This window comes from Elephas maximus, chromosome Y (assembly GCF_024166365.1).
Source record: "Elephas maximus indicus isolate mEleMax1 chromosome Y, mEleMax1 primary haplotype, whole genome shotgun sequence".
NCBI lineage: Eukaryota > Metazoa > Chordata > Mammalia > Proboscidea > Elephantidae > Elephas > Elephas maximus.
This window is the reverse complement of record NC_064847.1, coordinates 6,395,923-6,411,009: the sequence shown is the minus strand read 5'-3', so window position 1 is coordinate 6,411,009 and position 15,087 is coordinate 6,395,923. Positions and strand designations below refer to the sequence as shown.

General features: G+C 36.6%; 1 protein-coding gene across 3 annotated transcripts in view; it reads right to left on the bottom strand.

Moving 5' to 3' along the window:
• The window catches only part of LOC126069872 (gamma-taxilin-like), a 90,185-nt gene that overhangs the window by 30,956 nt on the left and 44,142 nt on the right, over window positions 1-15,087 (bottom strand). For all 3 annotated transcript variants that reach the window (XM_049873508.1, XM_049873507.1, XM_049873506.1), the window contains 2 exons: window positions 8,760-8,930; window positions 7,035-7,229 (listed from right to left, as the gene is read on the bottom strand). In XM_049873508.1, the coding sequence (XP_049729465.1) occupies window positions 7,035-7,229; window positions 8,760-8,930 (366 nt within the window). The remainder of the gene's footprint in view (window positions 1-7,034; window positions 7,230-8,759; window positions 8,931-15,087) is intronic.

Sequence of the window (15,087 nt, the reverse complement as noted above, 5' to 3'; positions counted from 1 at the left end):
TAATCCATTTAAAAAATGAGCAAAGGAAATGAACAGACACTTCTCCAAGAAAGGCATTCAAGAGGCCAACAAACGCATGAGCAAATGCTTGCAGTTGCTAGCCATTAGAGAAATGCAAATCAAAATCACAATCAGACACTATCTCACCCCAGCATTACTAGAATGAATCAAAGAAACAGAAAATAACAAATACTGGAGAGGCTACGGGGAGGCTGGAACTCTTATGCACTGCTGGTGGGAATGCAAAATGGTTTGACCGTTTTGGAAAAACGATACAGTGCTTCCCTAAAAATCAAGAAATAGAAATACCATAGGATCTAGCAATCCCACTCCTAGGAATATATCCTAGAGAAATAAGAGCCCTCACATTAACAGACATATGCATGCTCATGTTCATTACAGCATTGTCCACAACAGTAAAAAGATGGAAACAACCCAGACGAATGGATAAACAAACTATGGTACATAGTCAAAATGGAGAACCACGCAACAATAAAGAACAATGAAGAATGTACTAAGCATAACATAACCTGGATGAATCCGGAGGGCACTACGCTGAGTCAAATAAGTCAACCACAACAGGGCAAATATTGTATGAGACCACTAACAAAAAATTCACAAAAAGGTTTACACACCAAAAGAAACAATCTTTAACGGTTACAAGGGAGTAGGTAAGTGGAGATGGAAAAACACTAAATAGACAATAGATAAACTGTAACTCTGATGACGCATAAGAGAGTACACAATACTGGGGAAGCCACCACGACTTGTGTAAGGCAAGGTCATGACAGCTCCATAAACACATCCAAAGTCCCTGAGGGACTGAACTGCTAGACTGAGGGCTACGGGGGCCATGCTCTCAGCAAACGTCTAGCTCAACTGACATAACATAACTGATAAAAAAAAATGTTCTACATTCTACTTTGGTAAGTAGTGTCTGGGGTCTTACGAGCTTGGGAGCAGTCATCTAAGATACTCCACTGGTCTCATCCCTTTGGCGACAAGGGAGAATGAAGAAAACCAAAGACACAAGGAAAATATTAGTTCACAGGACTAATAGACCACATCTACCACATTCTCCACCAGACTGAGTCCAGCACAACTAGATGGTGCCCATCTACCACCACTGACTTCTATGACAGGGATCACAATAAAAGAAGGTCCCCAACAGAGCTAGAGAAAAACACAGTACAAAATTCTAACTCGTAAGAAAAGACCAGACTTACTGGCCTGACAGTGACTGAAGAAACTGGGAGCATATGGCCCCCAGAAACCCTTTTCGCTCAGTAATGAAGTTATTACTGAGGCTCAACCTTCAGCCAAAGATTAGACAAGCCCTTAAGTGAAAACAAGACCAATCCAGGCACAAGGACTAGAAGGCAGAAGGGGACAGGAAAGCTGGTGATAGGGAACCCAGGGTAGAGAAAGGAGAATGTTGACATGCGGCATTGGTAACCAATGTCACAAAAAAATGTGTATTACTTATTTAGTGAGAAGCTAGATTGTTCTGTAAACCTTAATCTAAGTTAAAATTTTTTTAAGAAAAAAAAAAACTCAATAATGAAAGAGTTCTCATTGTTCTGAGATACAAATTCAAATAGTGATAAAATAATATGATGTCTTGATTTGCTTAAAAATAAAGGAAACAAGATGTTACTAAAAACAAGAGTACGTAACCGGTGAAGACAAGAGATATATTTTACCTCTTAATTTTCAATTTTGTATAATAAAAAGTAAAAAGCATCCACCAACAGATGAATGGATACACAAAATTTGATATCCACAAGCATACCTCCTTTTATTGCATTTTGCTTTACTATGCTTTGCAGGCACTGTGTTTTTTACAAACTGAAGGTTTGTGGCAACCCTACATGAGCAAGCACCATTTTTCCAAGAGCATGTGCTCACTCTGTGTCTCTTTGTCATATTCTGGTAACTTTCTCAGTATTTCAAACTTTTTCATCATTATCTATCTGTTGAAGTGATCAGTGATCTCTGATGTTACTACTCTAATTTTTTGGGGTGCCATGGACCACGCCCACATAAGACAGTGAACTTAATCCATAAACGTTGTGTGAGTTCTGACTGCTCCACTGACTAGCCATTCCCCTGTCTCTCTCCCTCTCCTCAGGACTCCCTATTCACTAAGACAGGACAATATTCAAATTGGGCCAATTAATAACCATACAATGGCCCCTAAGTGTTCAAGTGAAAGGAAGAGTTGCACGTCTCTTACTTTAAATCAAAAACTAGAAATGGCTCAAGCTTAGCGAGGACTGTTTGTCAAGAGTAAAGATAAGCCAAAAGCTAGGCCTCTTGTGCCAAAGAGCTAAGTTGTAAATGCAAAGGAAAAGCTCTTGAACACAATTCAAAGTCCTACTCTACTGATAAACTCAAGAATGGTAAGAAAGCATAACAGCCCTATTACTATTACGGAGAAAGTTTTAGTGGTCTGGAAAGAGGATGGAAGCAGCCACATTTCCCCCAGCCAAAGCCTAATCCATAGCAAGGATTCAAATTCTATGATGACTGTGGGAGAAGGAAGCTACAGAAGAAGAGTGTGAAGCTAGCATCAAAGGCTAGGCTGACTCTCTTGCTAGGGGCTAATGTGGCTGGTGAATTTTAGTTGAAGCCCCTAAGAATTATGCTGACTCTACTCTCCTGTGTTCTATAAATGGAACAAAGCCTGGATGATAGCACATCTGTTTACAACATGGCTTACTGAATGTTTTAAGTCCACTTTTGAGTTGATCCTCAGAAAAAAAAAAGAGATAAATGTTGTTTTCATGCCTACTAACACAACATCCATTCTGCATCCCATGGATCAATCTTACTATTTAAGAAACACATTTTGTAAGGCTATAACTACCACTGATAGTGATTCCTTTGATAGATCTGGGCAAAGTAAACTGAAAACCTCTGGAAAGGATTCATCAGTTCACATGCCATTAAGGACGTTCATGATTCACAGAAGGAGGTCAAAACATCAACATTAACAGGAGTTTGGAAGAAGTGGATTCCAGCCCTCACAGGTGATTTTGAGGAGTTCAAGACTTCAGGGGAGGAAGTAATGGCAGATATAGTGGATATAACAAGAGAACATGAACTAGAAGTAGAGCCTAAAGATGTGACTGAACTGCTGCAACCTCATTACAAAACTTTTACAGATGTGAGCTGCTTCTTACAGATGAGCAAAGAAAGTGGTTTCTTGAGATGGAATACACTCCTGGTGAAGATGCTGTGAACCTTGCCGAAATGACAACAATGGATTTAGAAAATTACATAAACTTAGTTTATGAAGCAGTGGCAGAGTATCTTAGTTATCTAAATGCTGCTATAACGGAAATACAAGTGGATGGCTTTAACAAAGAGGAATTTATTTTCTCACAGCCTAGGAGCCTGAAAGTCTGACTTCAGGGTGCCAGCTTCAGGGGAAGGCTTTCTTCCTCTGTTGGCTCTTGGGTAAAGTCCTTGTCATCAATCTTCCCTTCTTCTCAGAGCAGGAATACTGGAACCAAAGAACATGCTATTCTCCTGGCTCTTGTTTCTTGGTGGTATGAGGTCCCCCTGTCTCTCTGCTTGCATCTCTCTTTTATGTCTCAACAGAGATTGATTTAAGACACAGCCTAATCTTGTAGATTGAGTCCTGCCTCATTAAGATAACTGCCTCTAGTCCTGCCTTATTAACATCACGGACGTAGGATTTACAATACAGGGAAATCTAATCAGATGACAAAATGGTGGACATCATGCAATAGTGGGAATCATGGCCCGGCCAAACTGATACACCCTTTTGGCTGACACAAGTCAAACCATGACAGTGTTTGAGAAAAGTGACTCCAATTTTTAAAGAAGTTCCAGTGTGGGCAGAATGTTATCAAACAGCACCACATGCTACAGAAAAATCTTTCAGGGAGAGTCAATCATGCAGCTAACTTCCTTGTTGTCTTATTTTATGAAATTGCTACAGCGATCCTAACCTTCAGCAACCACTGCCTTGATCAGTCAGCAGCCATATACATCGAGCCAAGATCCTCCACCAGCAAAGAATTAGAACTCACTGAAGGCACAGGTGATGGTCAGCATTTTTTAGCAGTACAGAATTTTTAAATTAACACATACGTACCTTTTTTTGGACATACTACTACTGAACACTTAACAGACTATAGTATAGTGCAAACGTAAATCTGAGTTATACCTGTACATACAGTGGAATATTACTCAGTTGTAAAAAGAAGTATGATACATGCTATAACATGGCTATGACATGAAAACGTTGTGCTGAGTGAAGTCATACAGAAATGACCAAATAGTGTATGATCCTACTTATATTAAATATCTAGAATAGGCAAACTATGGGGAAATGGGTTCCTTTATTTGGCCTTTTTCCTTGGTTCCTTGGAAAAACAGCTTGAGAAGACTGTCCCCCTAAGTCATGAGTAGTTACCTTTGCCCTAGTTTTCTAGCCTGGACAGTTTGTTACTTTTGTCCAGGATGACTGACATTTCCTGGGAAGCTGTAAACAACTCGTGGTTTGCTACTTTTTGTCTGGTCTTGGGCTGCAGCCTGTCCTGTGATTAGTATGCACATGGCAGGGAATGGTCAAAAGACTATCCAAGTGAGGTGATTATGGACTATGCAAATGAAGTGACTACAGCCTGCTATGTGAAGGAAGTGTCTGTGGCTGGCTGAAAGGGAAGTGGGCAGTTTGTGGGTCCCCCAGTGGAAAGGGCCATGTCTTGAAACTGACAAGGAACTGCATATATATGCAGGCAATTCCAAGAGGTTTTTCATAAAGAAAGAAGCTGGAAAAAGCAGAAAGGAAAGACAAAAGAGAAGAAGCACAGAGAAAGAGGTAAGTAACTTCCTACAAGTTGTAATACTGCTCAAGGACTGTAATGCTGAAGACAGTGATGGGCCCAGAATGGGCCCTGTGGCAGAGTGGGTAATGAAACAAAGCATGGTCAACAGGAGCCTTTCCTCAGGGGGCCAAGAAAAGTCTATCTTGATGAGGCTGAGAAGATGTCTGCCCTGAGGGGGCCAAAAGGAGCTTGTCCTGATGGGGCTGAGGAGTCTGTCCTTATGAGACTGACGGGGAACCTGTCTCCACGGGGCCTGCATGACCCAGAGTAGCTTAGAGAGCTGTCATGCACTGATGGAAAATTGTGCCTGTGCACTTCCTGATCCTGAGTTTGTACCCTGTTGCTTCCAATGGATTATGGAACCCAGCAGAGAAGTAGAGTGCTGTGGGAGGGATGGCTGGTGTCAGAACTGGTAAAAAGGGTGGAGGGTGGAGATATCTGACCTCTATCTCATGGGAATCAGCCTTGTACTGATCTTGATTTTTATTACCACCCCTGAAGACAGAAAGGTTCTGACAGTACTACTCCCACCACTACCCACACACTCACAGAGACAAAGTTTGTTTGTGTTGGGGTAGTGGTTGTGGAGACTTATCACTTAGGAAGTTTCTGTTTAAGAAAATGAAACTCATTTTGAAACGGACCGTGGTGATGGTGGCACAACATGGTAATATAATTAACATCACCGAATTGTTCGATTAAAAATGGTGAAAATGGCAATTTTTTATTACATACATTTCACAATATATTTTAATTTTCAAAGATTTAAGAAGAATGGCTTAGAAAATGCTCAGAATCTTTAAAAAAAAAAAAATGAAGTGCTGAAACAGCTGTATGTAAAACCACAAATAATGATCAGTTTGAAAAACTGAACTGGAAACTGCAAATGCCACAATCTTTTTTTCTTTTTGTCACTTTTGTTGTAAAATAAACATATAATAATATTGACCTTTTTAACCATTTTTAAGTGTCCACAATCTTTTTTAACCACCATTTTAATACGTTTAAAGACCACAACATATCTGCTGTGGATTGACTTGTGTGTACCCCAGCTCCAACTGTGTCAGAATCCTAAACCCCATACCTGTGGATATAAACCCATTACGAAATAAGACTCCTTTTTTATGCTACTGAGGTTCCATCAAGTGTAGGGTGTGTCCCAAAACTACCACTGCTGAGTGATACAAACAGCAGCATAGACTCAGACAGTGGCAAGCTCTAACTGGGAAGACAGCTGCGAGGAACCAAGGGACTGAGGAAAACTGGGGCTAGAGAAGCTGAGACAAGGATTTTTTCCCCCTGAATTCAAACTTCTAGCCTCTCAAACTGTGAGAAAATAAGTTTCTATCCTTTAAAACTACCCCTTTGTATTTATTTCTGTTACAGCAGTACTAAGAAACTAAAACAACACCTAAAAGCATAACATTTTACTAGCTTAAAGCATTATAAATGCAGGAGATGTACCCTTTCAAAAAGCCAAAGCTTCTAACATGACTCATTTGACTTCTAGAAGTGAAGAAACAAACAGGTTACCACTTACGTTATTGTTTTTTATTGTGGTGAAAACATATATAACAAAACATAAAGCCAACTCCACATATATGGTTTTAATCTTGATACCATCTCTAAACTTCCAGACTAACTTGACTAGCTTCTAATAACTGCAACAGCCTAGATCTTACTCCCAATGACCAAAGGTCAGTAGGCACAGATTCTTCCAGTAAATATTTTACATCTGTGGGTGTACAACTAGGTTCTTCTCCCAAATAGTATAAAATCCCTATTTTTATAGTAGCTATAATGTAATAGACATAACACAATGGTACTATACATGTACAGGTTATCACAGAAGTCTAAGATACAGAGGCCAAATAGCTATTATTAGTCTGGAAGAGGAAAATTCATTTGTATGCTAAAAATATGTTACTGCTATGTTAAAAATTATCATCTTTTAGTATCAAATGACAGACAGGTGGTACTTATGTCCACTAAAAATCCCTTCCCTAATGCCACCAAATTAACAAACTCCTGGACCACTGGATGAAGGTCACATGGTATCTTATACAAAAGCTCCAGAATGTCCTGTAACAATAGTTACAAATTACTAATAAACAGCAAAAAGTGTTCGCTAATAACTGTGGCTGTCTAAATAAACAAACGACATGTCTTTACCTCTTCCCTCAGTGCATACTGTTCAATAAGCTTCTTCAGTTTCTCCCCCAGTTCAATGTTTTCCTGGCGAAGTCTGGTATTATGTACGTCACGCTGTTGCAGCTGTGTCTCAATTTCATTTAAACTAATTTGGAAATGTGCCACTGCTTCTTTACGACTTTCTTCTTCTTCTTGAGCTTGGTGCATATTTTCTTCCTTATTAACCAAAATAATTTCTGTTAACAGTGTAAACCCACAGATAGGATGTTCCCCCAAAAAATGTTTCCAATGTGTGGGTTTACTTCTAAACTAAAATTTTTCCTCCTTATTTGTAAGTAGAAGGTAAGTTGCTTTTCTTAAGGATAGAATGCAATCAGAGATATAAAGTACACTGGTTTAAAACGAGTATTCTGTGATCAACTACTAGTTCATTGTGCTAAATTAAAATTAACTGGCTTCTCCATATTATTTCCACAAGTACTTTCTTCAATGGTAAAGTAGAACATTATGTAAGATCAGCCTAAAGAGATGTAACTCCAGCTTACTTTGTGAGTCACATCTCCCATTCCCCTGAGGGAAAGGGATGTATGGAATCCTTATTTTAAAAAGTGTATTTTGAAATTTTTGTAGGATACAAGTGTCACGATATTTTTACATAAACAGTAATCAGTCCAATCATAATGTTAGGTTGCTATGGAAAAAAATACTACCTCTTTTATTATACCTAAGTCCAACGTTCAAGAGAAAAATAACCCCTTGCATTAGGTAAGGACCTATTTTACAGATAAATGGTCCTATATTTTAGGGCCTTGGCTGAGGTAGGATATTTGATCAGAGGCCCTGTTTAGTCAAAATCATAGTGTAACTGTACACCTGCTCAGTTATAACACAAAGGTAGGAACACTCCTGTTATAGGTAGGGTAGGCAGATGGTTTCCAGTGTCTTTGATCTTTTTACTATTTTCCCAATGATACTAATTAATCTTTGGTACCTGCTCTCTGTCTGTTTATAATTGGTTATGGCTTAAGTACTATTACATAAGCACTTAGCAAATGAATAGCTAAAGATGGACTTGGGAAGTTTGGTAATCTAGCCCATTAACATCCACAGAGGGGAGCCCTGGTGGTACAGTAGTTAAAGTGGTTGGCTGCTAATGGAAACATCAGTGGCTGGAACCCACCGGTACTTCTGCAGGAGTAAGATGTGGCAGTCTGTTGGAATCAACTCAAGGTCAGTGGTTTGTTTATTCTATTTTTTGTAACATCCACAGAAGAACTGAACAGCTTGTTGTTCCTTGTCAAACTCACTATGATTCAAGATTGCTACTACTAGTTTCTAATTTTACCTCAGCTTTCCATCCTTTACCTGAGGAAGACCTGTAAATCAAGTACGTCAGTGGTTGGCACAAAATGTACTTCCTTTTAGCTTCCTTTCAGCAGGAAAGCTTGAATATAAACATCAATTTCATTCCCTATAATCATATATGAGGCTATTCCTTGAATAAAAACCGAACTTATACAGCAAAAAATGGTCTAAGATTTACAGTGCATTCATACATGCCTTCAAAAAATACAAAGCAAAGTATTATTTCCCTCATCAAGGATACTACGAATGTACCTGTGATTTATCAACCAGAATCCATCCTTACAACTGATTTCCATAAAACAAGAAGAGACAAGGATTTATTTCAAATAGATAAAAGCTGATCATAAAACTTTGTTAAACACAACGTATGAACTAACTAACCTTTAATGTCTTATTGTGACGCTGAAGTTCCCTGCAAAGAGACTCCAGTTTGCCCCTTGTCAAGACAGTCTTGCTGTGTTCACTCTGCAAACGAACTTTCTCTTTCACAATCTCAGCTTGCTTCTTCTGCAGAATCCTCATTTGCTTCTGATTATTCCTGCTTTCCTCCAACTAAAATTAACAAAGATTTTAAATTTAGGAAGAAAATAAGAACTTTTGGGTTGTAACTTAAAGAATACAATAACAGCCAAGGAAACTTTTCTACTTCTTTATTTTCCAGTTGTGATATGCAAAACAATTCTAATATCTTATTTGCTTACTGAAAACAAGAACATATTTTTCTGCAAAGTTTCTTAGGAATCAACATAATCTAGTTTTACTTTTCTAAAAGAATACACAAAACCCATTAAACAGCCATTGAAGTTAGAACCTGGTAAGTAGCACCCAGAATTCTTTGTTAGTAAGGAAGGGAGGTTCAGATTTACAGCAAATTATTCTATTTTAAGGTTAACTCAACACAAAAAGACAATATAGCAACCTTACTGAGACTACAATAAAACTTTTATGAGCAATAAAATGTTGACCAGTAAAACATTTCAAGAATAACAGTGATACAAGAAAAAACCTACCAAGCATCATTACAGGTATTATGTTTACAGCTATGAAAAACATTTTAATTGAAATTCTTTCAGGAAAAAAAATTTTGTTTTTGAAATTTTGCTTTTGTATCTTACTATAGGCTATATATTAAAAAAACACTGCCATCAACTTCATTATGACAAACTACAAGTCTTTGAGACAAATGTATTAAACATGCTCAAAAAATTAAAGGAAAACATGAACAATAAACTAGAGGAAATACGAAAACGATGCATGAATGAAACAACAATACCAATTAAAAAATAAAAAAAAGACACTATAAAAATGAACCAGACTAAAGGACTGGAACTGAAAACAACAATAATTGAAATAAAAACTTCCTGGAGGAAATCACATATGAAAAACTAATGAAGAAAAGTTAATACACTGTAAGGGAACATACAATATCACAGGAATCCCAAAGGAGGACATATAGAGAAAGAGAAAAGAAATGTAACTAAAGCTAAATGGGAATGAAATGACAAATTTAAAGTGCTAATGCTAACCAAGAGTACTATAACTGGCAAAACTGTCTTTTGACAATGGGGTAAAATTAAGACATTTTAAGATAAACAGAGCTGAGGAAGTTTGTCGGACTACACCTGCCCTAAAAGAAAGCATAAAGGAAATACTATAGATTGAAAACTAGATAGTAACTCAAAAGGTATATATAAAAATATATTCCCAATAGTTTCAAAATATCCTTGGTTTGTAACTCTACTTCTTATATCATGCATGATTTAAAACAAATGCACAAAAAATAAGCATAAATTCAAGTCACTGGATACCATGTGGGTATATTGAAACAAAACAAAACAAGAAGATAAGACTCTGTGAGCAAATATAAAATAAATCATAATATCTTATAGATGGCTCGGAGACAGCAGTCATTATCAAATCAAATAAAGAAGCAGACCATGATTGCTTCTAAAAACCCCCAAATCAAAGATTCAAAATCTTTCCCAAAGGAAGAAACATTCCTGGAATCATTAATGTATAATGATACAATTTGTGATTAAAAAAAAAAAAAGAACATGAAGGAGGAGGAGTATAACAAGAGAGTTTTTGTATGTTCTGAAATCACATTAGTTATCAATTTAAAGGAGGCTCTTCTAAATTCAGGATGTTAAATATTAATCCTCATGGTACTCATTGAAAGAATATTTTAAAAATATACACAAAAGGGAAGCTATGTCATATAAACATACAAGAGGATCATACTAAAGGAAACAAGGAATCAAAAAGGAATAAGATATACAAATAACAGACATGACAGAAGTAAAGCCTTCCTTGTATGTAACTACAACTGTAAACAGAAAAAAAACTCTTCAATCTAGAAGCCAAGACTGACAGAGCACACTAAAAAGAAAAAATGATTTATCTATACACTGCTTATAAAAAAAACCAAACCAAAGCCACTGCTGTCAAGTCAATTCCGACTCATGGTGACCCTATAAGACACACTGTGTATAAGTGACACATTTTAGACTCAAAGACACAAGGAGGTTGAAACTAAAAGGATGAGGAAATATATTCCCTGCAAATGATAATCAAAAGAGAGCTGGGATAGGTACAGTAATACCAGACAAACAGACTTAAGTCAAATCTGTCAAGACATAAAGAAAGGCATTATTTAAAAATAAAAAAGTGAATACCATCAAGAAGATACAATTAAAAGAATATGCACCAAACAATCAAGATAGCACAATCTTGTAGCCCATCTGGTATACTGAAACAAAACAAAACAAGAAGATAAGACTCAGCGAGCAAATATAAATGAAATCATAATATTGTATAGATGGCTCGGAGACAGCAGTTGATATCAAATCACATAGAGGAGACCATGATTGCTTCTATAAACCCCCAAATCAAAGAATCAAAATCTTTCCCAAATGAAGAAACATTCCTGGAATTGGAAGATGTAGAACGTAAAAAACTAATATACAGAATACTTCAAGACACCAGAGATGACCTCAGAAATGAAACAAGGCAATCTACGGAAAAAGCCAAGGAACACACTGATAAAGCAGTTCAAGAAATCAAAAAGATTATTCAAGAACATAGTGGAAAAATTTAATAAGCTGCAAGAATCCATAGAGGGACAGCATTCAGAAATCCAAAAGATTAACAATAAAATCACAGAATTAGACAACTCAACAGGAAGTCAGAGGAGCAGAATTGAGGAACTGGAATGCAGAGTGGGGGAGTTGGAGGATAAGGCAATTAACACCAATATAGTTGAAGAAAAATCAGATAAAAGAATTTTAAAAAATGAAGAAACCCTAAGAATCATGTGGGACTCTATCAAGAAGAATAACTTGCGTGTGATTGGAGTTCCAGAACAGGGAGGGGTAATAGAAAACACAGAGAGAGTAGCTGAAGATCTGTTGGCAGAAAACTTCCCTGGCATCATGAAAGACAAAGGATATCTATCCAGGATGCTCATCAAACCCCATATAAGATTGATCCAAAAAGAAAATCACCAAGACATATTATCATCAAACTTGCCAAAACCAAAGATAAACAGAAAATTTTAAAGCAGCCAGGGATAAAAGAAAAGTCTCCGGAGAATCAATAAGAATAAGCCAGACTACTCAGCAGAAACCATGCAGGCAAGAAGGCAATGGGATGACATAAATAGAGCACTGAAGGAGAAAACCTGCCAGCCAAGAATCATATATCCAGCAAAACTCTCTCCCAAATATGAAGGTAAAATTAAGGCATTTACAGATAAACGCAAGCTTAGAGAATTTGCAAAAACCAAACCAAAGCTACAAGAAATTTTAAGGAAATTGGTCAGAAAATCAATAATACCAGATACGAACACAACACACAGTCACAGAACTGGACATCCTGATGTCAACTCAAATAGGGAAATCACAAAAACAAGATAAGATTAATTTAAAAAAGAAAAAATGCTCAAAACAGGGAATCACTGAAGTCATTATGTAAAAGATCACAATAATCAAAAAGAGGGACTAAATACAGAGGTACAGAGGCACAGATCTTCCACATGGAGAGGAAAACAAGGCAACATAGGACGATACAAGTTAGGTTTTACTTAGAAAAATAGGGGTAAATATTAAGGTAACCACAAAGAGGTCTAATAATTTCATACTTCAAGTTAAAAACCAAGATAAATGTAACAACTCAGCAAAAATAAATTCAACTACTATGAAAATGAGGAACACAATTTACAAAAAAAAACTGCTCAGCAAAAAAAAATCAAGTGGAAAAATGAAACTGTCAACAACACACACAAAAAAGGCATCAAAATAACAGCACTAAACTCATACTTATCTATAATTACGCTGAATATAAATGGCCTAAATGCACCAATAAAGAGATAGAGAGTTGCAGATTGGACAAAAAAACACGATCCGTCTATATGCTGCCTACAAGAGACACACCTTAGACTTAGAACAAACAAACTAACACTCGAAGGATGGAAAAAAATATATCCAGCAAACAACAATCAAAGAGCAGGAGTGGCAATATTAATTTCTGACGAAACAGACTTTAAAGTTAAATCCACCACAAAGGATAAAGAAGGACACTATATAATGATTAAAAGGACAATACACCAAGAAGATATAACCACATGAAATATTTATGCATCCAATGACAGGGCTGGAAGATATATAAAACAAACTTTAACAGAACTGAAAAGTGAGATAGACACCTCCACAGTTATAGTAGGAGACTTCAACACACCACTTTTGGTGAAGGATAGGACATCCACTAAGAAGCTCAATAGAGACACAGTAGATATAATTGCCATAATCAACCAACATGACCTCACAGACTTATATAGAACACTCCACCCAAGAGCTGCAAAGTATACTTTTTTTCTTCTAGTGCACGTGGAACATTCTCTACAGTACATCACACATTACGCCATAAAACAAACCTTTGCAGAATCCAAAACATCGAAATATTACAAAGCATCTTCTCAGACCATAAGGCCATAAAAGTAGAAATCAATAACGGAATAAGAAATCAAACACTTGGAAACTGAAGAATACCTTGTTCAAAAAAGATGGGGTTATAGAAGACATTAAGGAGGGAATAAAGAAATTCATAGAATGCAATGAGACTGAAAACATTTCATATCAAAACCTTTGGGACACAGCGAAAGCAGTGCTCAGAGGCCAATTTATATCAATAAATGCACACATACATAAAGAAGAAAGAGCCAAAATCAGAGAACTGTCCCTACAACTTGAACAGATAAAAAGAGCAACAAAAGAATCCGTTAGGTACCAGAAGAAAACAAATAATAAAAATCAGAGCAGAATTAAATGAATTAGAGAACAGAAAAACAACTGAAAGAATTAACATAAGCCAAAAGCTGATTCCTTGAAAAAATTAACAAAATTGATAAACCACTGGCCAGACTGACTAGAGAAATACAGGAAACAAATAACCTGAATAAGAAATGAGATAGGCCGTATCACAACAGACCCAACTGAAATTAAAAGAATCACATTACTATGAAAAACTGTACTCTAGCAAATTTGAAAACCTAGAAGATATGGATGAATTCCTAGAAACACATTACCTTACCTAAACTAACACAAACAGAAGTAGAACTAAACAAACATAACAAAAAAAGAGATTGAAAAGGTAATCAAAAAACTCCCAACAAAAAAAAGCCCTGACCTGGATGGCTTGACTGCAGAGTTCTACCAAACTTTCAAAGACTTAACACCACAAATACTAAAGGTATTTCACAGAGCATAGAAAAGGAAGGACTACTACCAAACTCACTCTATGAAGCCAGCATAACCCTGATATCAAAACCAGCTGAAGACAGCACAAAAAAACGAAATTACAGACCTATATCCCGCAGGAACACAGATGCGAAAATCCTCAACAAAATTCTAGCCAATAGAGTTCAACAACATTTCAAAAAAATAATCTACCATGACCTCGTGGGATTTATACTAGCTATGCAAGGTTCAATATTAGAAAAACAATTAATGTAATCTACCACATAAATAAAACAAAAGACAAAAAGACACATCATCTTATCAATGGATGCAGAAAAGGCATTTGACAAAGTCCAACACTCATTCATGATAATAACTCTCAGCAAAACAGGAATAGAAGGAGAATTCCTCAACATAATAAAGGGCATTTATACAAAGCCAATAGCCAACATCATCCTAAATGGAGAGAGCCTGAAAGCATTTCCCTTGAGAATGGGAACCAGACAAGGATGCCCTTTATCACTGCTTTTATTCAACACTATGCTGGAAGTCCTAGGCAGAGCAATTGGGCTAGACAAAGAAATAAAGATTGACAAGGAAGAAGTCAAATTATCTCTATTTGCAGATGACATGATATTATACACAGAAAACCCTAAGGAATCCTCCAGAAAACTACTGAAACTAATAGAAGAGTTTAGCAGAGTATCAGGTTATAAGATAAACATAAAAAAATCAGTTGGATTCCTCTACATCAACAAAAAGAACATCGAAAGGACATCACCAAATCAATACCATTCACAGTAGCCACCAAGAAGATAAAATACTTAGGAATAAATCTTACCAAAGATGTAAAAGACCTACTCAAAGAAAACTACAAAGTACTACTGCAAGAAACTAAAAAGGACCTACTTAAGTGGAAAAACATACTTTGCTCATGGATAGGAAGACTTAACATAGTAAAAATTTCTATTCTACCA